At 42.0% G+C, this 27,778-nt stretch overlaps 1 protein-coding gene across 1 annotated transcript in view; it reads right to left on the reverse strand.

Moving 5' to 3' along the window:
* LOC147607485 (uncharacterized) overlaps positions 1-4,773 on the reverse strand; it is a 52,269-nt gene extending 47,496 nt beyond the window's left edge. The window contains exons 1-9 of the mRNA XM_086790590.1: positions 4,269-4,773; positions 3,643-3,754; positions 3,456-3,547; positions 3,237-3,355; positions 2,916-3,031; positions 2,683-2,819; positions 2,519-2,605; positions 2,362-2,422; positions 2,236-2,276 (exon numbers count right to left, since the gene is read on the reverse strand). Of these exons, the coding sequence (XP_086646716.1) occupies positions 2,236-2,276; positions 2,362-2,422; positions 2,519-2,605; positions 2,683-2,819; positions 2,916-3,031; positions 3,237-3,355; positions 3,456-3,547; positions 3,643-3,754; positions 4,269-4,639 (1,136 nt within the window). The 5' untranslated portion in view covers positions 4,640-4,773. The remainder of the gene's footprint in view (positions 1-2,235; positions 2,277-2,361; positions 2,423-2,518; positions 2,606-2,682; positions 2,820-2,915; positions 3,032-3,236; positions 3,356-3,455; positions 3,548-3,642; positions 3,755-4,268) is intronic.
* Positions 4,774-27,778: the final 23,005 nt, after the last annotated feature.

The raw sequence follows: 27,778 nt of genomic DNA on the forward strand, positions 1-27,778 counted from the left end.
TGAAAAAGTGTCACCAATTGGCCGACCATTTGGTCCATCTCCAGATTTTGAGTCTCGTTCACTTGAGGCCAGGTCGGTGTCTCATGTGAAGAGGCCAGTATGTTGCTGACATGGACGGGAGCCAGACCGGTGCCACCCGTGTGTTAGCAGGATGGTGTCGTATGGACGGGAGACCCGTGTATGACATGGACTGTGTTCGACCCATGGGATTGTCACGCCATGGAAGATCCAGTATTTGTGCCGTGTCTTACCTATAGGACTGTCACTTCATAGGGAGGCTCGTGCCTGGAACTGTCTTACCTATGGGACTGTCACTCCATAGGAAGACCAGGTTTTTATGTTTTACGTCGTGCCATTTTTGTGCCGGCAGATATTTTGTTCCATGAACGGGAGATATGTCCATGTTACTATTTGCACATGCACACATGTTTTGCATGTTTGAAACTGTTTTCGCATGACTTGTATTTTTGTGTTTGCTTGCTTGACGTGTCACTTACTGAGCGGGGACGCCTGCCAGTGAGTCGTGAAGTCTGCTCTGTCTTCTGACAAGTTTTGGTGCATGTGAACAGGTGGTAAGTATATTGAACATGTTAGTTTAATACTCTTATTTCTAACCTTTTGATTTATAAGGTTATATGCTCACACTCACTTAAAAGTGGGCACCCACTTAGGGGCCAAGGTGGGGAGCCCCACTTAAAGTGTGTGTGTGGATGGGTGGGTCACCTACCCAACCCACCTTGGAACTGGCCACCCACATGCAAACGTGGGGAGCCAGCCAAATCAAAGGGTTTTACTCCACTTTAAATTTTATAAAAAAAAGCCTTCTCCTCCAGCGTAGTCATCACCCGGTGATTCGCTTCCACCATCTTCGTGGAGATCAACCGCCGGTGACCATCTCTCTTGCGCATGTTTCCCTACAGGCGGCTGCCTCAATTCATGCGGCGTTTCTTCTCCTTCCCAGGCTGCTGTGTATCAATATAATCAGGCAGCGAATTGTACAAGACTGCTGCGCTGCTGCTCATCCAGTCACCTGTATGCTGCGCAGGCTGCCTATTCCACAGGCAGCTGTGTACTTCTTCAGCCAGGCGCTGCACTGCCTATCTTGCAGGTTGCCGCACATATTTCTCCTCCAGCAGACGACTGCACATCAGCTGCGTTTTTGCTTCACTCAGGCTGCGCCCACTTTACCTTTACAAAAGGCTTATCTTATGCTGACCCTTCCAAGATAAAGCACCTCCAGCTAAAGTTCCTAGACCTTCTATAAACTATGGCAACTGATCAATGGCCAGGAGAGACTATTCAAACAAACTTATTGTTACTTGGGGATGTGATTACTGTTAGGAAACAGGTCCCTGGCAAACAGTATCAGTTTCCCAAAAAAAAAGAGATCAAACTTGCCCTGGTTTGCACTACTCATGGCTGTAATAGCATTTACCTGCCACACAAGGGATGGGGATCTAGAGTATTAGAAAAGGGGGTGTACACTGCTGCATTAACTTGTTGCAGTAATAATGCACAATCTTGTGCTCAATAATTGGTGATGCATTTACGTTGTTGTGGAAATTTCAGGCTACAAGTAAAGCTTCAGTTGTCAACTTCATCATGCCTATAAGCCACTATCTCATCAGGGCCCAAGTAGAGGTTTATACATAAAGGCATTCCCACTTTCCTAGTCACATTTTCATATAAAAAAATTACTGTCCCCATACCATCAGCCCTTCATTTTTAAGATTTGAGATGCTGTTGACTGGTTGTGGAATTCAGAATAACTAGGAACTTCTTCCTTGCTATTTTTGGGATCCTGTCATATGGCAATAACCTTGTAATGGCTGTTACCGCATTTATATTATGGCCAACATCTGAAAGCTATCTAAAGGTAACCTGCAGATAGATGTGTTTCATAACCATAGCAGCATGTTACTGGGAATGAAAACAGCAGTCATTTGCTGTCTCTATGAAGTCTCAACTTGATAGACTCTATGTTCAATTCTAGACATTAAAACTTCTCTTATCCAGACAAGAAATTGGTGCCTTCCACATTGTGCAAACTCAGGTTAGCTATTTTAGATCAGAGGTCTACACAAACAACTGTCTACTTGATTCCTATAACAGCAGAAAAAAGCAAGAACAATCAAAGAAAAATTTTCATTCAAATAACACAAATCTTTGAGGAGATTTCTTGGCACCATACATAAACAAATAGATTGAAAAGATTATATTCAATAGAATGGGTACCTGGGCAGCCTATGTCTTGGGCATGGCACTATTTTCAGAAGCTGTTAACATTCGTACCGTAAATTAGTGGGTCACATAAAACAATGGTAGCAATTATGGTGCTAAATTCAATGTAGAGAAAGTTACCTGAGGTAAAGAGTAGACGAAGTTCAACACCTGTGGCAACATCAAAAATACCAACGTCTCACTGCAATACACTCAAAGAGATCAACCGAAATTAGAATCTCATGAAGATAATTATACCAGTCACTCTGAACTATACATGCAAAAGAGAGGACCCGACCTAAAATGACCGAATATGGCCACAACAGCCATAGTCATCCCTGCAAAATATGTGAAGGAGTCTCCCACAAAAACAGATGAGGGATACCTGCCAGCAAACACCATAAGAGTAGCTCTAATAACAACTCATCAAATGACATTCAGGACAAACCCAAGGGAACTAACCAATTGTATGAGAGTAGACCAAGAGATACAGCAACCAATGGCTGAGTAAGATAAACGGAGAATATATGGGCTAGCTGCTGGTCTGTACGATGGTCAACTGAAGCTGACACAATGTTTATCAAATTATATGTGAGGACCTGCAGTAAAGCTTCACAATCAGTCCTTTAGTTTTTGCCGCCCTCAAATCGGTATTTGGCTTAATGAATAGAAAGTATACTTGAAAACAGGCTTACCGAACATGCAATGACTACAGTCTGGCCAGCTTCCAGGCCATTTATGCCAGCAAAGATATTCACAGCGTTGGTGCAAAAAACCACCAGAAATCCAACACATAGCTTGTAAATCCACCCTGTGCATGATAAAGCAAGACAACAAATCAAGATTAAACTTCCTGCAGATATACTGCGAAATTGTTACCTTCAGTAACAATCCAGTCTTAATACCAGCTCACCTTATCTCAAGAAAAGTGCTAGTGCATGAAAAATGAAGATGACCAAAACAGCATGTAAACTGATGCATAACTTTCTTGTCTTTTTTTTTTTACAACTGCTTACCTAAATCCAAAAGTGTAATCCCAAGCCACATACTGAATGGTTTTGGTATAAGAATGGTTGTTCCCCCAGAGTATGCCATCACTAAAAGCAGAGCTGCAGATGACGGCAAAAATAATTTTCTGTACCAGATGTGGAGAAAACTTGTAAGTAAAAAAAAGTCTAAAATGCAGCCATAGTGATATTGCATTAGAAAAGCACTTGTAGAAGAGAGCAACTTACATGCGCCAGGGGATGTCAAGAACATCATCCACAAACCCTAAAAAAAGCATGAAGCAAATAGAAGCAAGGGCAGCATTGAACTCTTGAAGGGACTGCAAAGCAACAAAGCAAGTCACGACCAAACCAAAAAACTTGAAACAGTATTAACCCTAGGGTTAGGAATCACTAACTTGAACTCACAACGCACCAAGGGACTTTGCGAAAAAGAGTTCGTGAAATTTTGTGCTATGTAGAACCGCTGAAAAGCAATCATGACCACCAGATAAACAATGCCTGAAACCAAGCCCATAGACTCTGGTCTGGACCACAGACACCATGGATTACACTCACTTTAGTGAGATGTCTAGTGTGCTAACACCATCACTTGCACCGACAAACACACAAAAAAATACCTAATGCACTTTAATTTACACAAAGATACACAGCCTATCTTCGTTACACAGATATTCATATCCCGGTTTGCATCATAGAAACCACAGAAATACAGCTTGCATCACAGAGATACATAGATCTTGTTCTGGAACACAGAAACCCTAGCTTACACACATCTTGTTGAGAACAGTAGCTTACACAGAGACACACACATCTTTGGGTGCATCGTAAAAAACCTAGCTTACACAGAAACACACACACAGCTTGGCAAAGGATATGACTAACGTGCATTAGACATCACCTCTTACACATCTTCGCAAAGTATGATGCCTATGTCACAATCACCGTAGCTTACACAGAAATACAGACGTAGTGGCTAATCGCAACGCCTGAAGCACCTTGCACAAACATACACACCTTGCACGAGATTTAGCTTCTTACATTTTCACCAATCCGGCCGGGGTGCCTTTTTTGTTGACGTCGTAGCCAAACAAGTCCCGCTTCATCATATACTTCGAAGCCACAGGGATGAAGAAGACTGTCGCCAAAAAAGCCAGAGAGCTCATCCCAAAGTTGAGCAGTATACTTTGACGGACGTCATGACCGAAGTCAGAACGGAAGAGGAGGTAGAGGTAGGGCAAAAGACAGAGAAATCCAAACACAAGAACCTCCTTGTGCTTGAAAATCAACCGATTCGATGAAGATGAAGAAGAGGGGGAAGGAGAGTTTCTCTGTGATGTAGGTTTTCCCCTGCTACGAGCCAGAATGAGTAGCCTTCTCCGAGCTTTCCTTCCTTTGAGTGACAGAAACATCCTGTCTACAGCGAGAAAAAACCCGAACTCTTCTTTCCTCCAAGGGGATCGTGTTGCAGCGAGGAAAAAAAAAACTAACGCCCCCAGTAAAAGAAGAACTGTGCTGCAAGAATCCCTAACACTTCCTCTCAGCCCGTCACCCTACGAAGCAGGTCTAAACTCCAAGATGTTCTTTTGGGCTCGATTAATTAATTCGTTGACGTAAGAAAACTCCAAATATATATATACCAAGATGTTTTTTTGGGCTTGATTAATTAATTCGTTTAAAAAATAAGGAAGTAAGTTTTCAAAGGTTTTTAACCTTGTGCTTTTAGTAATATGCAGACGTGTCATTGTTTTTTTATATGGCAAGCGAGCGATCAATAACGTGCAGTGTGATGTCGTCTATTGCTTTGCATGTGGTGGCTTTCTATATGATCTCCATGGCAAGCTTCTAGGCCATGGCACGGTGATGGTCCAATTTGCTAGTGTTGTTACCTTCACACGCAGTCAACAGCATGTGATCTCCGTGGCAAGCTTCTAGGCCATGGCATAGTGATGGTCCGATTTGCTGGTGTTGTTACCTTCATGGGCAGCTGACAGTGTACAATGACGTCGTGTGTTGCTTTGCATGTGGCAGCTTTCTGTGCAAACTCCATGGCAAGCTTCTACCCAATGCCATGTTGATGGGAGGATTCGTGGGTATGTTGACAACGTGCAATTTAATGGCGTCTACTACTTTACATGTGGCGTCTTTCTGTTGCGATCTCCATGGCATGGTGATGGTCTAATTTGCAAGTGTTGTGACCTTCACATGCACAGTCTGACTTTTGGCACTCTTTCTATTCTAATGTTTTGGATGTGGGCATGTATCATGCATGGCATCGAAAGCTACTAGCCAATGCCAAGTGGTCTACGTGGCTGCTTTTCTAAGGACCCTAAACTCTTTTCCTTGTCTACTATTAGATAATGTTAAATGTCTTAGAGGATGGCCATCATGTGCCCGCAGCACCTACGACAAGAATATGTCTATCATTTCTTTTTTGAGCCGTTGCTCGTCACCGAGACTATTTATAAGGATCCTGCCATCGTACCTGTTCGTGTGCTTGTGATACTACCGAAAAGGTTTGCTTTACGTGATGTAACTAATTTTGCACCTACTCTACCATTATCTTGTCTTCTCTGTCTCACGAACCAGTGCCAACGTAGTCTACTGTTCAAAGAAATGCTCCTACAAATCATCAATCTTCGAGGATACTCGCGCACCCTAAAGGTCCCTCGTGTGTGCGTAATATGCTTGTTACTGTGAAGAGGAAAGCAAGATCGTTAGGTTTGTTTCTTGTACATTTTAACGAGCATAGAACTGTGCAAGAATAACCATCAAAGTTCCTGCATAACTCATTACATGAAGCATTTGTGACAGTGGGGATTAGAAACTGTCAGGAACTTGCCACCAAAAGAGAATCAAAGTACCAAATTGCACACAATAACATGAATAAATATTCAACTCCAACCAAATAACAGATTCAGACATATTAAACATAGACATGGAAATAAACATGGAAGATAAACCATAGACTTGAAAACTGTGCGCAAAATAAACATCACCATCAATCAACAAGGATTGGGTTAAATCTCCCTCTCATACACGTGCTGACTCCTTGCACGACATGAGTATTTAATCATGTATTCCTCAAAATAGCCCTTGAGCCAATCGTGAAGCTTTTGCCAAAAATAGGGCTCTTTTTACAAAAATAATAAATCCTTCTAGAGGATGTTCACACACATTTAGTGTATACCAAAAACAATAGTGAACCTCTAGTTCACAGGCACTACACCCGTGCACATCGGGGTGCATAAATATACGAGTACAAATAAATGGCACACGGCCAACCAACAATAATGAAGTATACCTCATAAATGTTGAGGCAATGTAAACGCCCATGCACATGACAAAATCCGTGCGACACCTCGTTCGGTGACCCTTGCACACTCATGCCTATGCGACACCTCGTTCGGTGACCCTCGCACAAGTACAACGGCTCATTCGGCATCCTCGTACTCATCACCTATACTCAACAAGTCAACATGTTAAGTGAGGCAATCAAACACCAATATCAACAACACTAGCATGCGTACACATAGCATTACCCAATCACAGCATACATAGCATAGACCCGCAAAGCATATGCTAATCACACTTACAATGTAGTATTTAATATGACATCACTCACGATACTAATTGCAAGCATTGCACAATGGTCGGATGGGCGTCCCCAATAGACTATGCATAGAGGGCCAATAATGTAACATCCCTCTTGCTCGGGTTAGGAACTGACCTCAGTTGCGTATTTGATAGGAATGTATTAAGTCAGGGCATGTGCGAAAAAACCGCTCGAGCATCCAACGAGCATCTTCTTCTCTCGGATGGTTCTTGAAGGTCAAAAGTCTGCTCATGGTCAATAATTTCATCAGGTATTAATTTCTCTTCATCATCAACTAGCTCTGGAGGTTCTTCATAAACAGGATGAGTAGGGATTGGTCCTTTAAAAGGTCTTAAAATAGACTAATATGAAAAGAGATGAATCCTCCAATGGGATGGAAGATCTAGTCTATAAGCCAGGTCATTGATTTTGTCTACTATCTTGAAAGGACGATAGAATCGAGGTGCTAGTTGATGACGAAGAGCAATTAATACCTGATGAAATTATTGACCATGAGCATACTACTACAACATCTAGCAATGTTTATAACAGATATCTTTTGACCTTCAAGAATCATCCGAGAGAAGATGCTCGTCGTTAGATGCCCAAGTGGTTTTTTCACACATGCCCTGACTTAATACACTCCTATCAAATACGCAACTGAGGTCAGTTGCTAACCCGAGCAAGAGGGATGTTACATTATTGGCCCTCTATGGTCTATTGGGGACGCCCATCTGACCATTGTGCCATGCTTGCAATTAGTATCGTGAAAACTCTACTTAGAGAAGAGATGTACAGACACACTTACTTGAGGCTCACACGCTCTTGTGTACTCCCATTCCTTTTGTGTCACCACCTCTCCATCTTTCTCTGCCTTTTCCCTTTTCTCATCAAGCCATCCAATAATCCATTCAATGCTACAAGCTTTCAACAATGATGCAAGATAAGGTGGAAAGGGCAAGCATCTCTAACGTATCCTAAAAGCTCTTCTCATCATTTCCAATTCTTCTTGCCTCGTCATACCTTTCCACCCTATTATGTGAGTGAACTTTCTTGAGAATTTAATTATATTTATAAATTCAATAAAAATTATAGTTAGAGATAAGAGTACATGAATATCTCTAAACAATTAGAGAAATATAAAGAATATAAATTTATGATAAAAATAGCATATTTATGATAAAGATCCCCAAAAGTAGGTCAATTTTTGCATACGGTTGACTTTAGCAAAATGGCATGCGCATAGTTGTAGACTAAGCCTATTCTTGTAATTTTAAGTACCAACTCGACTATATTCTAACGAAACACCAGAGAGATACAATGGCTGCAAGTTGCAGGCCTATACTTGTATACAGGGAGTCAAGATAGGCTGAGACATGCAAACGTATACAGGGAGTATTAATTCTCTTATTATTTTCCTTATATGGTTTAATTATTTCATGAGAGAGAGAGAGAGAGAGAGAGAGAGAGAGATTAAACATGGTTTGTAAGAATTGCAGGTTCCTTATATGAAGCTCTCTTTTCTTTCTATGTTCTCTTTTCTCCTCTGATGAGAAGATGTATGATTGTATCAAATTACTTCATACCTTAATAAATCATTGAAATACTCATATGTGAGACCGCGGGTCTTACATATGGGGAAGCAGATTGGACCCAATGCTTTTGTCTTGTGTTCATAAATATTTTTTTGTTTAAGTTCTCCATTTAATTCTTCTTCTAAGGTTGATGTATTAACTTGTAGTTAACGTATTTAAAGTAATTTGTAAAATTTATTAAAATCTTGTACTCGGAGAAAAGGTCCTGTAATACACCCACTTCATCATAACTTCACTAATGAGAAGACAAAATGTATTCAACTTGTTCAACATTGTTCTATCTATCGTCCTTGCTCTTTCTTTGCCTTATGGTACATGTGACACCATCCGCTCATTATAAGATCCACTTAAGAGACATACTTTGAAATGTAGACACACACTTATTACACCAACCAACCCTCCATCATGCTTCATTTTGGCCTTGCTCTTCTCTTAACAAAATCCTTCAAGGTCTTCATTCCTTCCTTGTGTAAGCAAATCTGCAAGAGAGGCCCTAGTGGTGTTTGCTGTGATAAAAGTGAAAGAGAATTCTTGAAGCTCACAAATCCACTTTGCAAACTTCCCTCCTATAGGACTGGGTTTGCGGACCAAGAATTGTAAAGAAGGTTGAGATGTGAGGAAAAAAAAAGGGCGAGGTAACAAGTATGACCTGAACTTCTTTACTATAAAAACAAGAGACAAACCACCTTTCTCCATTTCACCATACCTCTCCTCGGCATCAATGAGTTGTCGGCTTGCATAATACACTGGTTGCATACGCCCTTGCTCTCCCTTTTGCAAGAGTATAGCACCCACTGAATGTGATGAGACACTTGGTTTCACATAAAAGTCCTCCCCCCACCTAGGAGGCTGCACAATTGGACTTTGACTCATGCATTCCTTGAGCAAACAAAAAGATTGAATTTGATCGGGCCCCCATTGGAAAGAAACATTCTTCTTTGTCAACAAATTTATAGGATACATCTTCTCAGAGAACATGTCAACAAAGCATTGGTAATACTTTGTTTTACCCAAAATCCTCCTTACCTCCCTTACATTGGTAGGTGGTGGGAGGGCCACAATTGCCTGCACCTTCTCAGGATCCATCTCTATGCCTTCTTCTGAGATAAGATGTCCCAAGAGAACCACCTTCCTTCGTGCCAAGCGGCATTTTCTAGGAATAAGACACCCTTTTGCATCATCAATACTTTGCAAGGCCAACCTCAACTTTTCCAAGTGATCCATGCGGCTTGAATAAATGCAAAAATCATCCAAAAAGACCCTTATAAACTTTCCCAAGTAAGGTGCAAATACCTGACTCATGAAGCGTTGAAAAGTTGCTGGTGCATTGGTCAAGCCAAATGGCATCACCCTATAAGCATACACTCCCCAAGGGGTGATAAATGAGGTTTTCCTTTGATCTTCTTCACAAATTCGGATTTGAAAGTATCCAGAGTATCCATCACACACTGAATACAACTCATGACCTGCAACTTGATCCAAAATCTCATCCTAAAAGGGTAGAGGATAATAATCCCTCTTTGTGCATGCATCCCTCTTTGTGCATGTATTCAGAGGGCGAAAGTCCACACACACACGCCATTTTCCACCCTTTTTGGGAGTGACTACAATTGGAAAAGTCCACTCTGAATTCTCTACTGAAAAAATAAATCCAGCTTCAAGCAAATTAGTTACCTCATTCTTAAGCACCTCCGCTTGCACTACTCCCAAATGCCTTAGCCGTTGTACCACTGGCTTACTTTGGGGCTTGAGATCAATCTTGTGCTCTACTAGGGTAACTTGGCATACTTGTGTGAGTAGTTGTTTGCAAAAAGGTTAGGAAATCCATCCAACATTTTTAAGTAATTCTCCCTTCTAGTACCTGCTACTATGGACTCATCAAGAAGAAGCTCATTCTGTTGGGGTGAAGACTAGTGAGGTCCACATCACCTTTCTTGAACATGGTTGAAGAAGCTTCCCCTTCCAAGGTTCCATTGTCTTCAGCATCCCCTCGATCGCTTCCCAGGGAAAGACCAAATGCAACTCCCTCCATCTCCCCTTCTGAGATAGAATCCTCGAAGCTACCACTTGTCTCCTCTTCGTCGGATGACTCTGACTCAGAGAAGCAAGCAAAAGGCGGGCCTTGTTGCTGGATAGCCACTTGCAGGTTTAGTTCTTCATTTTTTCCCACCCACCCTCCCTTTTCAGTTAAACACCCGCAATGGCAGATTTACTTGGAATGGCTGAGAAGCACGTGAAGATCCCGACACTCCCCACGTTCGGTGGACCGTCAGTTGGACGGGAATAACTATGGCATATGGAAGGTAATGATGGAATTTGTTTTGGAGTCTTATGACCTTGCTGATTTCATTGTTGCTGGGGTTCCACGGTCGGAGTTAGAGAGGAAGGGGGGTTACCCTCTATTCGGAAGGAACGGGAGGCACAGGCACAGTTATGGGATCGGGTCGATGCCAGAGTCCGTTCTTTCATCTTCCTCAATTGCATGCCACAGGTGATCAACCACATAAAGCATTTGACACTGGCCAGAGGTATTATTTACTGACCAAACTGATCCGACCGAACCTGTGAATCACTTTGTCACATCAAGGAAGAAACTTGCACTTGGATCATAGAAACCATCGAGAGGCACAGCCATTGATTCTTTTTCCATAGAACAATTACTATCCGGGATTTACTTCATCTATCGTACTATAACAGAATTGAGTCTCATTTTACGGATCCATCAATCCAGACATCCAGTCCCATGGGTTAGCCAACCGCCCAACCACTGTAGTGATGGGATCCAATTAGGAATTTGGTTAGGTTTTGTCCCGGGTACCAAGGAAAAGAGTTCCCAGGCCCCCTAGCCAGATATTCATGCAAATTTAACGCCAATCACACCACTTACACACCCAATATGAAATTGCCTTTTTCACAAATTTAGCTATCTTTAAAACAATCATTTAATGAAACCATAGTGTCACTGATCATAATCCTCGAAAATATCCGGTTGAATCCTAATTTCTAATCATTCCTTCATCGGTGTACCTATGGCATCATTGGCAACCAGAATGCTCACCACCTTTCCCTTAGGGGCCTTTAGATCTTAATGAATCCATCCTCGGGGAGTCTCAAGGGGTGGTCTCTTTAGAACTCACACTACTTACCAATCTCTGACAATGACACCCATGTCTGATGTATGTGTAGTCTGAGTAGAGCTAACCAGATGATCCGGTTGACTACTTACCAATCATTCCTTCATCGGTGTACCTATGGCATCATTGGCAACCAGAATGCTCACCACCTTTCCCTTAGGGGCCTTTGGATCTTAATGAATCCATCCTCGGGGAGTCTCAAGGGGTGGTCTCTTTAGAACTCACACTACTTACCAATATCTGACAGCGACACCCATGTCTGATGTATGTGTAGTCTGAGTAGAGCTAACCAGATGATCCGGTTGATCTCATGTCATGTGAGAAGTCAAGATAAGGGAGGAATCTAGGCTGTATTAAAATGGGGGAGACGGTCCATCTGTATGCCATGTGCATGAAACCGCTCAACTACCTCCGAATAACATGCATGTATCACTAATGGTGGTGGCGGAGTCAACGAGGAGGGCGATTCAGCTCGTCTCACCCACTCTCTCTCCCTCTCGTGATATAACTACATAGAGGATTCTAGTACTAGCCATGGGACCGTTCACATAATCTTGAGTCGGAAGATTTTCTTCCAACAAAGAATTGCCCTCTTGTTTGGAGCTGCCAGACTGGCAGAAATTCTTGCTTCTCTGGAGCCTTTCATCTTTCCTTCCATGAATTATGATCTCACCTTTGATGTGTATATCTTTATCTTGACCTAGGGAGTGAAAGGGAGGTGAGGAGATTTGGGATAGTAGAGTCAGCAAATGCTTTACTATTGCAATTGGATCAAATTTTTCTCAAAAGGAAGGAGAGTCAGTTTCTGCCTTTTCAGTGAGGTATGAATCCTTGTTCATCAAATATCAACAAGCTGCTTTACATGTTGTTTTTTCTTCTTCTTCTTCACCTTCTATGAGAGATTCAAAGAGTTCTTTAGAAATGGAGCACCTTAAGATGAGCAAGTTTATCAGGGCTTTGGATCCCCGCTTGCATGGAAAAGTTCTTAGCAAAGATCCCACTATTTTTAAAGAGGCTCTTTGTATTGCTTTGAAGAAGGAGGCCACTCTTCATATTGAGTCCACATTCCAATCTTCTCCGAGTGTGCCGACCCCACCACGAGTAGAGATAGCCTCAACATCTCAGGTACAAGCTCCATCCTTGGATCATAACATTGCATAACTTATGGCAGAATTTGCTGATTTGAAGTTACACTTAGTCAACGCAAGGCCACCTAGGGTTCCACAAGTAGGGATAGAAGTAGTGTCACATGCTATGAATGTCAAGAGAAGGGACACTATTGCATTGAGTGTCCAAAATTGAGGAAAAGAGAGAATAAAAGTTTAGCACTTTTAGAGGAAACATGCTCAGAAGAAGAAGAGGAAACATTGATGCCATTAATGGGCAAAAAGGGGGTCGTAAAACTAGAAGCCAGGAAGAAGAAGAACAAGAAGATAAATCTGAAGAGGAGAAAAATAAGAAGAAGAAGAAGTCGTCTAGGAGAAAAATTGGACAATCTGATTTTCCTCTTAGACAAGGATCTCTTAGTTATGACCTCTTAACAGATCTTAGGGAGAAAATGGCACAAATCACATTTAGGCAGCTGTTGGCACTCTCTCCAAAGCTCAGAAAGGAATGGGGTAAGCTGGCTAGAACAAGGGAATCTAAGAAAAAGAAGAAGAGGGAGAATGGGACTCCTATGGCTCAAAAGGTGGATATTAATGTAGGAGATGATGTGCCTGTGATTGATGTCATCATTGAGGGGCAAACAATTTCTATTGCATACATTGATGGAGTTGTCTTCTACTAACTCTTCCTATCGCATCAAACTGCTGATAATACTAGGGTGAAAACCTTAGGAATTGTCAGGAATTTGGGAGTGGATGTATGTGGTATTTCTGTACTTACAACTTTCTAGGTCATTCCTACAAAGCTTAATGCTAGGGCTTACCCATTGATATTGGGTAGGCCATGGCTTTGCCAAGTGAAGGCAATTCAAAAGTGGGAGACAGGTGATCTTATTCTACAAGGTGAAATGTTGGTAAGGTTTATCCGTTCGAATTGGGCGATTTGGACGGAACATATTAAAGTAAAAGAATATAGCAATCACTTACAAGAGGATAAGACACATGGGATTGGCCTTTTAATAAGAGATTAAGAGGAATTAATCATTATTAAGAAGAAATAATGGCCAAAATCATTATTAAGAGGAAATAATGGCCAAAAGTCTATAAAAACAGAGATACACAGAGAATTGCAGTTTTAAATCCATATAGATTATGCAAAAGAGGATTACATAGGTACGTAGAGCTTGAAGAGAGCTAAGAGCTTCCTAGCCATATGATCAATTTTATAAACCAATACCCGAGTGATGAGTAATTACCGGTTGAAATTTGGGTATTGGACCACAAAAACTACACTTCCCTCTCTTTGCATGAAACCTTAATTTTCACATAGCCTCTTGCCTTTCATCTCCTTCATGATTCAAGCTAGAGGGTAAGGGTTAACATTGCTCAACGGACAATCGTAAAGATTTACCTATGGTCCCCAAAGTCTTTCCACATTCTCATTACCGCTAAAACCATTGGTACCTCCAAAGGAGGGCGGCAATAAGGCAAGGGCTACCTTGAGAAGTCACAGGCCCGCCAAGATAATAACTCCTTATCCTACTTATCATGAATCATCAAAGAGGTCCAAAATTGGGTTAAGGATGAGGAACTAATGCTAAATGAGACATTCACATGTAAAGAGAGTGTTTGAATAAGGGTTTGAAGATAAGAGAATGGTAATGACATAAAATGCTTAATTGAGGAGGCTCCATTCATTGATTTGAAAGGGAGAGGAGGGCTCCTTTTATAGGCGGAGAATCACCCTCTCTTCCATTGTTACAAATTACAACATAAAAATCTTCAACCCTTCAGTGACATAAGGGTAGATGTCACCATCAATTGTCCTCTTAGACTAAGTCTTCTATTGATTATTAAATTGAAGACTTTTTGACTTTGAAAGTGTGATGAGATAATAGCCAAGTCTAAGTGGCATGTAGGTGGAGATCCCACTTACACATGGCGGAATTCTCCTCTTCCATGTAGGCATTCTAGAAGAATCTTTCCCAATTATGCACCTACACACACTCCTCCACATGCCTTCCACACTCCCCAACTTGTAGCCTTATGGTAAATACTATATTAATAATACAATTAAAATCCATGTGAGCATGAAGGCCCACTTTTATTTTCCACATCACTAGCCTATCTACCATACCAAAGTATTTATCAAGCATACTTGTGGCATTTACAATGTGTGCACCCTAAATCAAGTAAAACCATTATATTTGAAGATAGAATCCTGTTATCAGGGTAGCCACCAAGCCGCCGTATTACCACGCCGTTATTCCATTATGGGTGCCGCAATCTTCTTCGACAAGCTTCCACCTTATTACCATTGAGAAACCATCAAAATATGTACAAAATTGAAAATGAAGGATTGTTGGAATTAGGGTTGCAGGAAAGCACACAAAGCTTGGAGAAGAAGAAGCAAGAATGCACACAACACACAATGTATTAGATTGTGTCAATGTACAAAAGATAAGTTAGCCCTAGAAGGATGGGCGTATATACAAGCCGGGGGAAAAAACCTCCTAAAGAGGGAAAAAGTGCCCCGGCGGTCCTAAGTGTGTTCACACACATCACTGCCTATATATATATATGGCAACAAATCCCCCCTGGGAGTGATGGTGTGAACGAGAGCTGGCACTCATGTATAGGGGAGTGCCATGCTCGAAGTAGATCAGTCCACAAAGGGGAGCAAGCCCAAAGCTTTGCGGAAAGCTTCGAACTTCTCACGAGGAAGCGCCTTTGTGAAAAGATCGGCGAGGTTGTCCTGTGTTAGCACATAGGCCAAGCTGATCTCTCCTGCTGAGAGTCTCTCCCTGACATAGTGATAATGCACCTCAATGTGCTTTGTGCGAGCATGAAAAATTGGGTTTCTTGCAACTGCCAATGCGCTTTGACTATCAGTGAAGATAGAGGTGGCAGACTCCTGTCCAACACCCAAGTCAGCCATAAGCCGTCTGAGCCACACACACTCAACCGTAGCTGTGAAAGCTGCCCTGTACTCAGCTTCACAACTAGAAGTGGCCACAGTAGGTTGTTTCTTGCTCAACTAAGATATGCATGAGCTACCGAGCATGAAACAAAAACCACTTGTGGACACTCTTGTGTCATAGTAACCAGCCCAATCTGAGTCCGAAAAAGCATGTAAATCTGGCGGCAACGATCCCCCTTTGGGATAAAACAACCCAAGATGTATGGTGCCACTCAAGTAGCGAAAGATGCGTTTAACTGCCTTCCAATGCTGAGACCCTGGGCTATGCATAAACCTGCTCACCTGTGAGACTGCAAACTGAATGTCTGGCCTCGTAATGCATACATAAATGAGGCAACCAACAGCTGTCTGATAGAGTGTGACATCAAAGTGATCTTCAGCATCATGAAGACTCAACTTCAAACCTGTCTCCATTGGAGTAGCAATAGGCTTGCAGTCTTCAAGGCCAAATCTCCGCAACAATGTCTCAATATACTTTGTCTGACACAAAGCAATACCTCCATCACACTGCTTAAATTGTATCCCCAAATAATGATGCAAATGCCCCAAATCTGACATCTCAAAAGAGGCATTCAAGTCAGCCTTAAAATCAGCAATATGACTCTCATTTGGTCCTGTGAGCAGCATTTCATCGTTATAGAGAGCAATGATTAGATGTACACCATCCATTTAACATACAAAGTGCTTTCTGTTGGACTATTCTGAAACCCATGTGCAGTAAAATATGCATGTATCTTTTCATACCAAGCTCGTGGAGCTTACTTTAAACCATATAAAGCCTTTTTCAACCTGCACACTTTGTTTTCCTGCCCTCTTTGAACAAAACCACGAGGCTGCGATACATACACCTCCTCATGCAAATCTCCATTCAAGAATGCAGTCTTTATGTCCAACTGATGTACATTCCAACCATTATGAGCTGCCAATGCACAAATGCTACGAATGGTAGTCATACGACAAGTGGGAGCAAAGGCCTCATTAAAATCAATGCCCTTTTCTTGAGCATAACCCTTTGCAACAAGTCTAGCCTTATAGCGATCAACACTGCCATCTGGCTTTCGTTTCAATTTAAAAACCCACTTACATCCAATGGCCTTTTTACCAATAGGCAAATCACACAAAGACCATGTACTATTCTTCATTATAGCATCATATTCACTTTGCATTGCAGCCAACCAATTTTCTGATTTTTGTGCCTCATCAAATGAAAGAGGTTCTTCCTCTTCACACATACTAGACACAGCCAAAGCATAACAATCTGATACATAAGAGGCATACTGAAAACCTGAACGAGTACGACTAGATATAGGTGCATCAATTTTACTATCACGCAAGGTTTGCACCAGCCATTTAGGCATATCTCTAGCCTGCTCATTTTCAGCCCTATCCTCAAAAATTACATCCTGTAAATCTGCATCAGAAATAGGCTGATCTATGATGTCGTTTGAAATCTGCATAGGCTGAATATTTGCCTCATTAGGACTTACATTTGAATTCCCACCTGTAAACAGAGGCAACAATGTATCAAATACATCCCGTGAGCTCACACTTGTCTCTTTGCTACATGATAACAAAGGCTGCACAGCATCTTCCACAAAAACAACATCTCGACTAATCAAGATACGCTTTGACTGCGGATGATACAATCTGTAACCCTTGCTCTCAGCACTGTAGCCAACAAAAATGCATTTGACAGCCTTATCATCTAATTTTCTGCGTTGTTGCACAGGCACTAAAGCATAGGCCAAGCAACCAAAGACACGCAAGTGACCAATAGAAGGCTTCCTGCCATGCCAAGCTTCGTATGGAGTAATAGACTGCAAGGCCTTAGTGGGACACCTGTTGAGTACATATGCAGCACACATGACAGCCTCAAGCCAAAATGCATGTGGCAAAGCTTGGCTCTTGACCATACATCGTGCCATCTCCATAAGTGACCTGTTTTTTCTCTCAGTAACACCATTTTGCTGAGGGGTATACGGCACTGTACATTGGTGTTTTATCCCACGACTAGCCAGAAATGCATCAAACTCTTTAAACATGTACTCCCCCCCTCGATCAGAACAGAGGGTGCCCATATTACAATTGGATACATTTTCAATCATAAGCAAAAACTGTTTGAAGCACAAAAACACTTCGGACTTTGCCTTCAGTGGATATACCCATGCATGCCTTGAGTAATCATCAATGAAAGTCACGAAGTACAAGTGTTTACCAAATGACGGAGTTTGCATAGGCCCACATACATCACTATGTACAAGTTGCAATTTGCGAGTGGCCCGCACAGAACCATCCTTTGGAAACGCAGAACACTGCATTTTGCCCAAAATACAGCCTTCACAAACATGTTTCAATGGTGCCTCAAGAGGGGGCAATGAAGCAACCATATCAAATTTCTGCAAACGCGCAAACTAGCAAAGTTTAGATGACCAAAACGAGCATGCCATAGTTTTGCATCTGAAACTGCCTTTTCATCAGAAACTGCATTTGCTGAATCTTCCACACACTTGCTATAAGAATTGAGCCTATACAGCCCACGAAACAAGGTGCTAGATGCAATAATTGTATCACCAGAAGTCAAATCATGAACAGTACATCTGTCATCCACAAATTTGACTACAAATCCAAGTCTAGCAAGCGCAGAGACAGACAATAGATTCTTCTTTATCCCTGGCACATACAAAGCATCTGAAAGTGTGAAAGCGCTGCCATTTGCAGCAGTAAGCATAATTTTACCAATGCCCTTCACTGGGTAAGAAGCATTATTGGCACATGTGACAGTATTCCCATTAGAGACAACCTCAAGACAAGTGAACATATCACGATGCGAGGTAATGTGCTTTGTAGCACCACTGTCAAAATACCAAACATGAGAGTCAACAGAAATTGCCAAACATGCATCATGTACAGATGGTCATACTGGCAATACACGCTAAACGCCCATTCTGTATCCTGCACAACATTTGCAAAATCTGCATTTGTAGAAGCATCCGCTATTGTGGCTGCATTTGACTCTTGCTTCTTTGCCTCTTTAGCCTTTAGCTTAGGGTAATTCTTAATGACATGATCATTTGCCTTACAATAGTTGCACCTGGTCTTTTTCTTGCCTTTATCAAGAGCCTTCTCAGACTTATTGTTGTTACCTGTGAAAGGAGAAGAAGTTGCAGACCTACTAATAGGAGAAGAAACAGTGGAAGGGGCTGCCTTACCACTTCTTCTCTGCTGCTGGGCAGCAATAAATGCTTGATCAACTGCACGCTGCATGGCCCTGTTTTGCTTGGACTGCGCTTCTTGCAAGAGCTTGTTGATTAAAGTATCATACTTGACAGCATCAGGTCTGTCCTCAGTAAGAAGTCTCCACGTGGAAGCAAAAGTCTGATATGTCTCAGGTAAAGTATCAAGAACAGTCTGCACAAGAGAATGATCAGGAATAATCTCACCTGTAGAAATCAACTGTTCTTTGAGATCCTTAATCTCAGCAAGAAAAACATTCATGTCATCATCTTCCTGCATAATCTTCAATTCTAGCTCTTTACGCAGGTAAGAGATTTTTGCCTCGTTACGACCTGCATACAAACCAGCTAGAATATCCCAAGCCTGTTTTGCTGTTTTAGCTGAATGAATATGTGGGGTTATGTTACGTTTGACAGAAAGTGCAATCAAGGCATGAGCCTGCGCATCTTTACCATCCTAACGAGCTTGTTCAGCAGTGGGTAAAACAGCAGCAACAGTAGAGCTGCTAGATCCTGCAACATCCTCAATAGATCCTACATCCAAAGAACCTGGACGTACATCCATACCTTGCACAATGTTCCACACTCCTTTTGCAACCAAAACATGCTGCATCATGTATGCCCAAAGTGGGTAGTTGTTGTCTCCATCCAGTTTGTCTTCAGCAGACAACATGCGAAATACATCATTGTTGTTATCAGCCATGGCCACTGACTGAAACTGATGCAAAAGCTACCTGTAATAAAGCAAAGACTGAACAGAAGACAACTTGTGCTATGTAGCACGGTCCACAATAGAATACGTATGCCTGTTTTGCAGAAAACTGCACTGTCGAAATTTCTGCACAAAATGACGAAAACACCTGTGCAAGAACTTGAAATGCAAAAACAGAGCCCGAAACGACCTCAGATGCAAATTCTGAGAATGCATAGCCCAATGGGCTGATTTGCAGAGTATAGGGACCTGCAAGCGCTCGTGAAAGCTCACCTCAATCGGAGAACGTGAGTCGGAGGGTGCTGGCGGTGTAGCCCTAGAAGCTGATGCCTGCTCTGATACCAATTGTTGGAATTAGGGTTGCAGGAAAGCACACAAAGCTTGGAGAAGAAGAAGCAAGAATGCACACAACACACAATGTATTAGATTGTGTCAATGTACAAAAGATAAGTTAGCCCTAGAAGGATGGGCGTATATACAAGCCGGGGGAAAAAACCTCCTAAAGAGGGAAAAAGTGCCCCGGCGGTCCTAAGTGTGTTCACACACATCACTGCCTATATATATATATATGGCAACAAGGATATCAATTTTTTATGTCATTGTACTTTAAGAGCGTTGCACTAACATGTCTCCCCTCTAGTCCTCCCACTACCCATGAGACCCCTCTCCCCTTCGATCCTCCCACTACCCATCACCTCCACTATGTTGACCCCTTTCCTTTCTAGTACTCCAATAGTGTTGCACTGACACCTCTCCCCTCTGGTCCTCCCACTACCCATCAAACGTCAATCCCATCCACTTTGCATACCCCTCTTCATGAGGGTAGTGGCTCTTTGCACTGATAAAAGATATAGGTGGTACTTCAGGAGGGCAGTGGGGGTGGGTTATGGCACCCTATAACTAGGATGAGAGATTGGTAGAGAACATTGCCCTTATTTCTCTAAAGATTGCTTCGGTGAGATCTTAAAACCCAGTTTGTAGTTCCATGACCATGAAAGGTCTTACAGCTCCATGGCCATGAGAGGTCTTGTAGCTCCATGGCCATGAGAGGTCTTGCATACCCATGGTAGCCTTCCTGTCTACCTCGTGGATACCTCAAAAACTCATCCCTAATGTCACTAATATAGCTTGCTTCATTTATACACTTGTAGCCATTATTGGCCCTAGACTATTTATTATAAGCTCTTAGATAATGTAGAACTCATCTTGCTAGCACCCTTAGCCCATGTGTGAACCCTTAAAGTCCCCACGCCCCAACTCAACACTAACCCTAGCTTGGGTTAGTCCACTTCCCTAGCCCTAACCCTAGGTATATCAAGACGTAACATACTTCCCTCCTCTGTTAGCATTCATGTTCGCTCCCTCTACACCGGTTATCCCCACAATCAGTAGCATTTTCAACAGGGATCCAGCTGCCTTGGAAGCAGTTTAGGGACTTCCAGCTGCTCTGGAAGTGGTTCGGGACTTTTAGATGAATATGTGCACCCTAAATGAATATTGCCTCTTGGAGACGGTCCCCAAAGTCTCTAAGGTTTACCCTTTTCTCCCTCTTAGATAAGTAGAGGTCGAGTCTGCAATCGTCAACCATCGGCTATGGAATCTATCAACAAGAGCTTTCTGTCCCCCATGCAGGTTTAAATTTGGATTTTTCTGGCTAATATTGTGGCCTTAGCCTTGGAAAAATGTAGGATAAATGCCTTGAAAGGGGTCCAATATTTAGACAAGGAGAGCTACTTAAGGCTCCCTTCTCTATGTTATTTCTTGATCTAGCTAAATGCTCATCACCTATGGGAATCTACGGACAAAAAAAGGGATCTATGGCCTTCACCAAGCCAAGTGCTAATTACTACTCCGAGAGCATCTGGAACATCTAGAGACCCTATCTCAAATGTGCTTGCAAATTGTTTGATCCAAAGGTGCCTTGCGAATCTAGCATTATCGGTTTGACCATGTTATTTAGTTTGTCCTTAATAATCTAGAAAGTTTGTTTCCTAACAAACCGATTGTTTTCACTTATCCTTACTATGCTCTAGGCTGGGAGGACAAGTTAGGAACTTGGTATTAGTGCAGGTATCCTTTATGTATTTTAGGGATATTATGCTATATATCTTAAAAGAACTAAGGAGTGATGAACTAAGGAGTGATGAACTAAGCACTACTCTCACCACTTATGCTCTCTGCAAAATGGAAGTAAACATGTGCATCTGTATGCTATGTCAGGTCTAGATATGCTTACGTGCCTTCAATGTAGGGGTAACTGGCTTCTTTCTTAAAAGTGATGCAATCCTTACCTACCTCTGTGATGTGTCTTCAACAAAATACAGAGACTTGCTTCTCATGCATATGCGATTGCAGCTTTCCCTAACCTTCTCTTGCTCTACCAAAGGCCTTGATTACTTTGGAATCAAATAATACTCATAGAAATGCTCGAACTTTCAAAAATTCAAAATACTAAGCTAGATTATATAAATTGTTGAAATCTCACATATTTAAGATATTTAAAATGTCAATAACATATAAGTTAGACTTCGCCCAGACTTGGTCATTGTATACATTAAACCATAAAATATTCGATGAATCTATTATAATATTAGTAAAATGTAGTCCCACACACTATACAAGGAGTGGTTGCAAGATGAGGCTACTCACTTTTGTTCACTCTCTCTAAAATTGGGACATCGATGCAACTTTGGAGTACCTCGATTGTGATATCGCCATCAATTAAAACATGACACGTGCCTCTCGAGTCTAAAGCCCCATATCTCGAACGAGATACTAACTAACACCACGCCAGCAGGTCCGAGTTTCAAGTCACCATCCATGTCACCAATACATGTCACCGCCACCACGTTATCTTGATCGAGATATGTAGGCCACTCGGATCCACGTCAATATGCCACAGTGGATCCCCCTCGACTTGCGTGCTTGGATGCCACAATGATGCCATCTCCACCATCCATGTATCTCAAACGAGATAAGGAAATATCATCTCGACCATTGAAAAATCTCATTTGAGGTATAGAGATGTGATCTCATCTGTCCACATTTCTTGTTCGAGATACCAAGAGGTAATTGAAGCCGTTGAAATACCTCGATTGGGATACACCTACACAATCTGACCCATCCATTTGCACCCATTCCAAGATGCGATCCTAGCCATTTACATATCTCATTTGAGGTATGAAGCAAATCGCGACCATCAAACATACCTCGATCATGGTACTCACTCAAGATCTAAGCCGTCCATGTATCTTGAAGGAGATATGTATTTCAAATCGCAGCCACCATCGATCACCACCAACCCTAAAATCAAAGGCATATCTTGGCCGTTTGTCTCACTAACCCTAGAACCACGCCTACATCTGGGGCGTTAATCTTGCAAACCCTTAAATGCATGCCACCAAACCTCGATCGAGGTTATAAAACCGAAAAGTTTTTTTTTTGCCTCATTCTCACATGTTGTTTTCACTCTCCTTGCTCTCTTGATTTGGATTAGCAATTAGTGGGCTCATCAGTATTGTTTTATAGCTTCATTATCGAGGTTATAAAACCGGAAAGTTTTTTTTTGCCTCATTCTCACATGTCGTTTTCACTCTCCTTGCTCTCTTGATTTGGATTAGCAATTAGTGGGCTCATCAGTATTGTTTGATAGCTTCATTAGTGCTACTTAGCACTAAGAATTGGCCCTTTCACATTGACCTGCCCGTTTGTGTTAGGCTTAGGTTCTAGCATGGAGTCACGCGAGGAGGGCCACTCGTCTATTGTGGACCTCATCGCGCAGAGATAGACCACCAGTTAGCGGCTATTCGTAGGACTTCTAGAGACACACCATCTACATTACATATCGGGTCGGGGGGACTTGGAGGCGATGCTATCATCCCTTCGTAGCCTTCACGATATTGTTTATGTAGATGAGTGGATAGCTCACCATCGCACTACTCCTATGTCACATGGCCTGACATATCGTCAGGTCTGTGAGGTTGGTCCAATTAGGGATGGAGCCTACTTAGACCTTTTCCTTGATAGCCATGGGATGCGGCCTGGGGGGTGGAGAAACCCTATACTATTTCACGGTGTTCACATCCTCGTACGACGGCACATATCTATAGTCGATATGTTGCCACATATGGGAGGATGCCAAACAACCGCTAGATTCCCATATACTTCACAAAGCAATTATATGCGGAGTATGTCTTAGGGGAGCAGGTGGATTACACTAGCCATCGGCCTAGTGGTGGTGTTGGTCGAGGTCATCTCTAGGACCAGGGTAGGCGGCCTCCACCAGTCTTTCATGTAGCTGTTATACAAATCCTACGTTTTGTGCCTCTGTCAATGGGCGAGGCACTTGGCACCTTAGTGGGTATTGGCATACAGAGTACCACAGAGAGCATGGTGCACTTGTTTTTACGGTCGATAATACCGACAGATGTTGAGGTATTTACACATATTTATTACTTCTTAAGGTTTTTCATAGTCAATTGTTTACATGTTTATATGTACTTTTCTAGGCCTAAAGTTATAAATTTCTTTAAGTAATACCTAATGAGAGAGACTAATCAATTATTTGTATGCTTTAGTTTTTTAGTAGGCCTAGACTGAGGTAGAGAGTTCTAGAGCTAAGGCAGAGTAGCAGATGATTATGGAGCAGATTGCACAACATAGGGCAGAGCAGTTGATACTGCATGTTCGGGAGTTCCGTAGATCTTCAGACGTAACAGTGCCTTACTTGCCTCTATTTCCTTGTCCTGTTACTACAGAGGTTTTTCAACGACCTCTCTCTTAGGATGCACCATCATTCCTCCGCCACGCTTGTTGCACTCTGTCCCTTGAGGAAATTGACAATACTGGTGGATGTGATCTGGGATGTGGACATTTTTTCCATCTGTCCTACATCACCCAGGAGCTAGTACGCTTCTCGGCATGTCCCTCTTGCCGAGCACACATCGACCTAGCGACATATAGAGTTCTCAGCATTAACGATCTTCACCCAAGCTTCGCTCGAGTAGATGCTAGGACTAGCAGGCCCCTTGATTTTACCTCAGCTACTCCTGGCCTAAGACTCGACGTCATGGATGACAGAGAACAAGAGCCAGAGGTGCCTCCAGAGATTGAGTGGAGTGCACACGAGTTTGATGCAGGCTATTTCCATAATTTTTAATCTGGCGAGAGCCATCTTGCTCCTCTCATTATTATAACCGGTTACAGCAAAGTACTCCTCCATTGTCTCAATCCATTTTTCCACAATTGTTCCCCTTCACCCTTGAATGGACTAGGTTGGGATGGCTTTACGAACGTCCAGATCTAACTCTTCATCATCGGTAAGAGGATCTGACTGCCTACTAGCACGGACCGCGCGCCTCATGATTCTGACAAAACGAGATTTTTTTTTCAACTTAACTTCGTCAAGATTTATGACTATTTAATTTTTGAGATTTATTTCTTAAACAAATAAATATTCCATCATAATTCCATAAAACAAGATTCACTCTGATAATTTTATTAACCAATATTCACAACCACGAAAACAATTTGGAATCTTTTGCAAAACATCATTTATTATCAAAAGTTTTTGATATATACATAGAGCGTCACGGCTCCAAAAGTCACTGCCTCAATCGCATACGCATAAAAAGGCGATACTGCGATGGAGAGATGCTATGATACACACGATTCATCACTGATAAAGGTGTTGTAATTCTACTCCTAGGAATAAAGCGGCTTAGAAGTCTGAAATCGGCAAGAAATTCTAAAATTCCGGGGTGAATGATTATAGAGTTGGACATAATGAATATTTCCTAGCCTTACCAAGATCATGGTTAGCGAGATATTTTGTCTGAGTCTCTAACGCTGATTGGTATTGACGTTAATACATTGCCCTCTAGAGAACCACATGCGCTGACGTCGCTCTACTGGATCAGGAAAGTATAGATCCTCAAAGTGACGAGTGAGCCTCACTCTGCTTTCTCGGGTTGTAGCGAAGATGAGATTTTTGAAGGCAAAGGCGATCATATCCTGACTCTGGGAAAGTCCAAGAATGCTTTTGATAGATTGGAGGTATCCATCTAAAAATCTAGTTCAATTTATGAGTGAGTCAATTTATGAGTTCATTTCAAACATAATCTTAGCAAGTGAAAACATTATTTCCCAGATTTACTTTAAAATTTTAGGCAATTTCTGCTGCTGTTTCGTAAGTTTACAACAGCGCTCTGATACCAGTTGTGAGACCCCTCTGTCCCCTCCATGCACCGGGATTCCCGGTTGGTAGTAGCGGAAGTAGCTTCGTCTTACACGGGGCAGGGTTTCCCACTCAGGGCCTCTCCCTCGAATGTTTGAGCATGAGACTAATCTGGTGGTCATTCCAAAACCGAAACCGGGAAAATTTTCCTTGCCCAAAAAACGGGGACGATTCCACCTTTTTGATTTTTTAACGTTTTTTCTAACGGGGTCAAGAGGCTAAACTATCCTTCACCTGATTAAACTAGATACAAGGAAAACTATTACAGACTTAACTTGAAGAAATCAATGCTTTTTTCCTAACCGCAATCAGGCACAGCCATTGATCTAATCATTGAGAAGTCTTCATGTTTTTATTTAACTACTCGAGTTCTAAGCGTATTCCTATTATTCAATTTCATTATTAAAACTCCACTGATTCTAGCCTAACCCCATCCGACCCATGGGTTAGCCACCACCCAACCACTGGAATTAGTAGAACCAGACAATTACTCACCCACCCATAATTGAATGCCTTTCTTAACTTTTGCTTTTGAATACAGATACGCACACACTCCCCTTTGAAACTTTAACTTATAAAATAATCCATTGACAATGGTTACAGATGTCATAACTCAAAATTTCTATCCAGTCCCTTGTTTCTCAAAACAAACAGTATCACTTTGGACTCTCCGTTTAAGACCAGCTGGTCAACAACCAACGAGATCCAGTAACAGATTATAATAATCATTAGTCCATCATACAATCTTCCACGACATACGCATGGGTGTCCTAGGCATCGCGAGCCCGTGCATCGCCTAGTCAGAACCCTCCAGGATCCTCCTTAGGTGTCTTGGCACTTCACTCAGGGACCGCTTCGTTGGCCCTCGTCCATCGTATCGCAAGCGTATCATTTTAACCGTACCGAGGCTGGTCAAGACCTGGGCAAGCTTTGCGGTGTGAGCTGTCCTTTGAACACTCCTCACCAGCTGTTGCAACCGAACTTCCCTTAGAAAAACACATACCAAATTCTCCCTCCAGCATTCTGGCATAAGACAGTCCTTTAAGAAAACAGGGTTTCCATGCAAGTTTTCAGTTTAGTTTTCTTTTGAATACAATGAGTATATCTTAAATCAGTATCCCCAAAACTTCATGATTGTAGTTCTGAATTCCATGATAGAATTTCTCGAATTCTGTAACCTTGATCCACAGCTCAATTCAAAGGTCTCAAACTTAGTTTTAGGTTTGGCAAGAGATTTGAGAGTATTTTCCTGAACTGGTCACATCTTCTTTCCTCGAAACTAACGAAAGAGTTTGGTCTTGGTCATAGTTTGATTCAGGGTGGTTCGAGTCTGATAAGATTTTTCCTGAACTATCTTTCTCGAAAAGGGGTGATATTTCAGTTACTATTTCATTCATTGAATATTCACTTAACTGATTTCTAAATTAATTACGAATTCCGATGAGAAATAAATTAATCATTTATCTGAATATTTTTGTTGCCATATATATATATATATATAGGCAGTGATGTGTGTGAACACACTTAGGACCGCCGGGGCACTTTTTCCCTCTTTAGGAGGTTTTTTCCCCCGGCTTGTATATACGCCCATCCTTCTAGGGATAACTCATCTTTTGTACATTGACACAATCTAATACATTGTGTGTTGTGTGCATTCTTGCTTCTTCTTCTCCAAGCTTTGTGTGCTTTCCTGCAACCCTAATTCCAACAATTGGTATTAGAGCAGGCATCGGCTCCCAGGGCTACGCTGCCAGCACCCTCCGACTCACATTCTCCGTTTGAGGTGAGCTTTCACGATCGCTTGCAGGTCCCTATACTCTGAGGTCGTTTCGGGCTCCGTTTTTGCATTGCAAGTTTTGCACAGGTGTTTTCGTCATTTTCTGCAGAAATTTTGACAGTGCAGTTTTCTACAAAACAGGCATACGTATTCTATTGTGAACCGTGCTACATAGCACGAGTTG

Source organism: Cibotium barometz, chromosome 55 (genome assembly GCF_041138505.1).
Source record: "Cibotium barometz isolate CiBa-2024 chromosome 55, ASM4113850v1, whole genome shotgun sequence".
Classification (NCBI taxonomy): domain Eukaryota; kingdom Viridiplantae; phylum Streptophyta; class Polypodiopsida; order Cyatheales; family Cibotiaceae; genus Cibotium; species Cibotium barometz.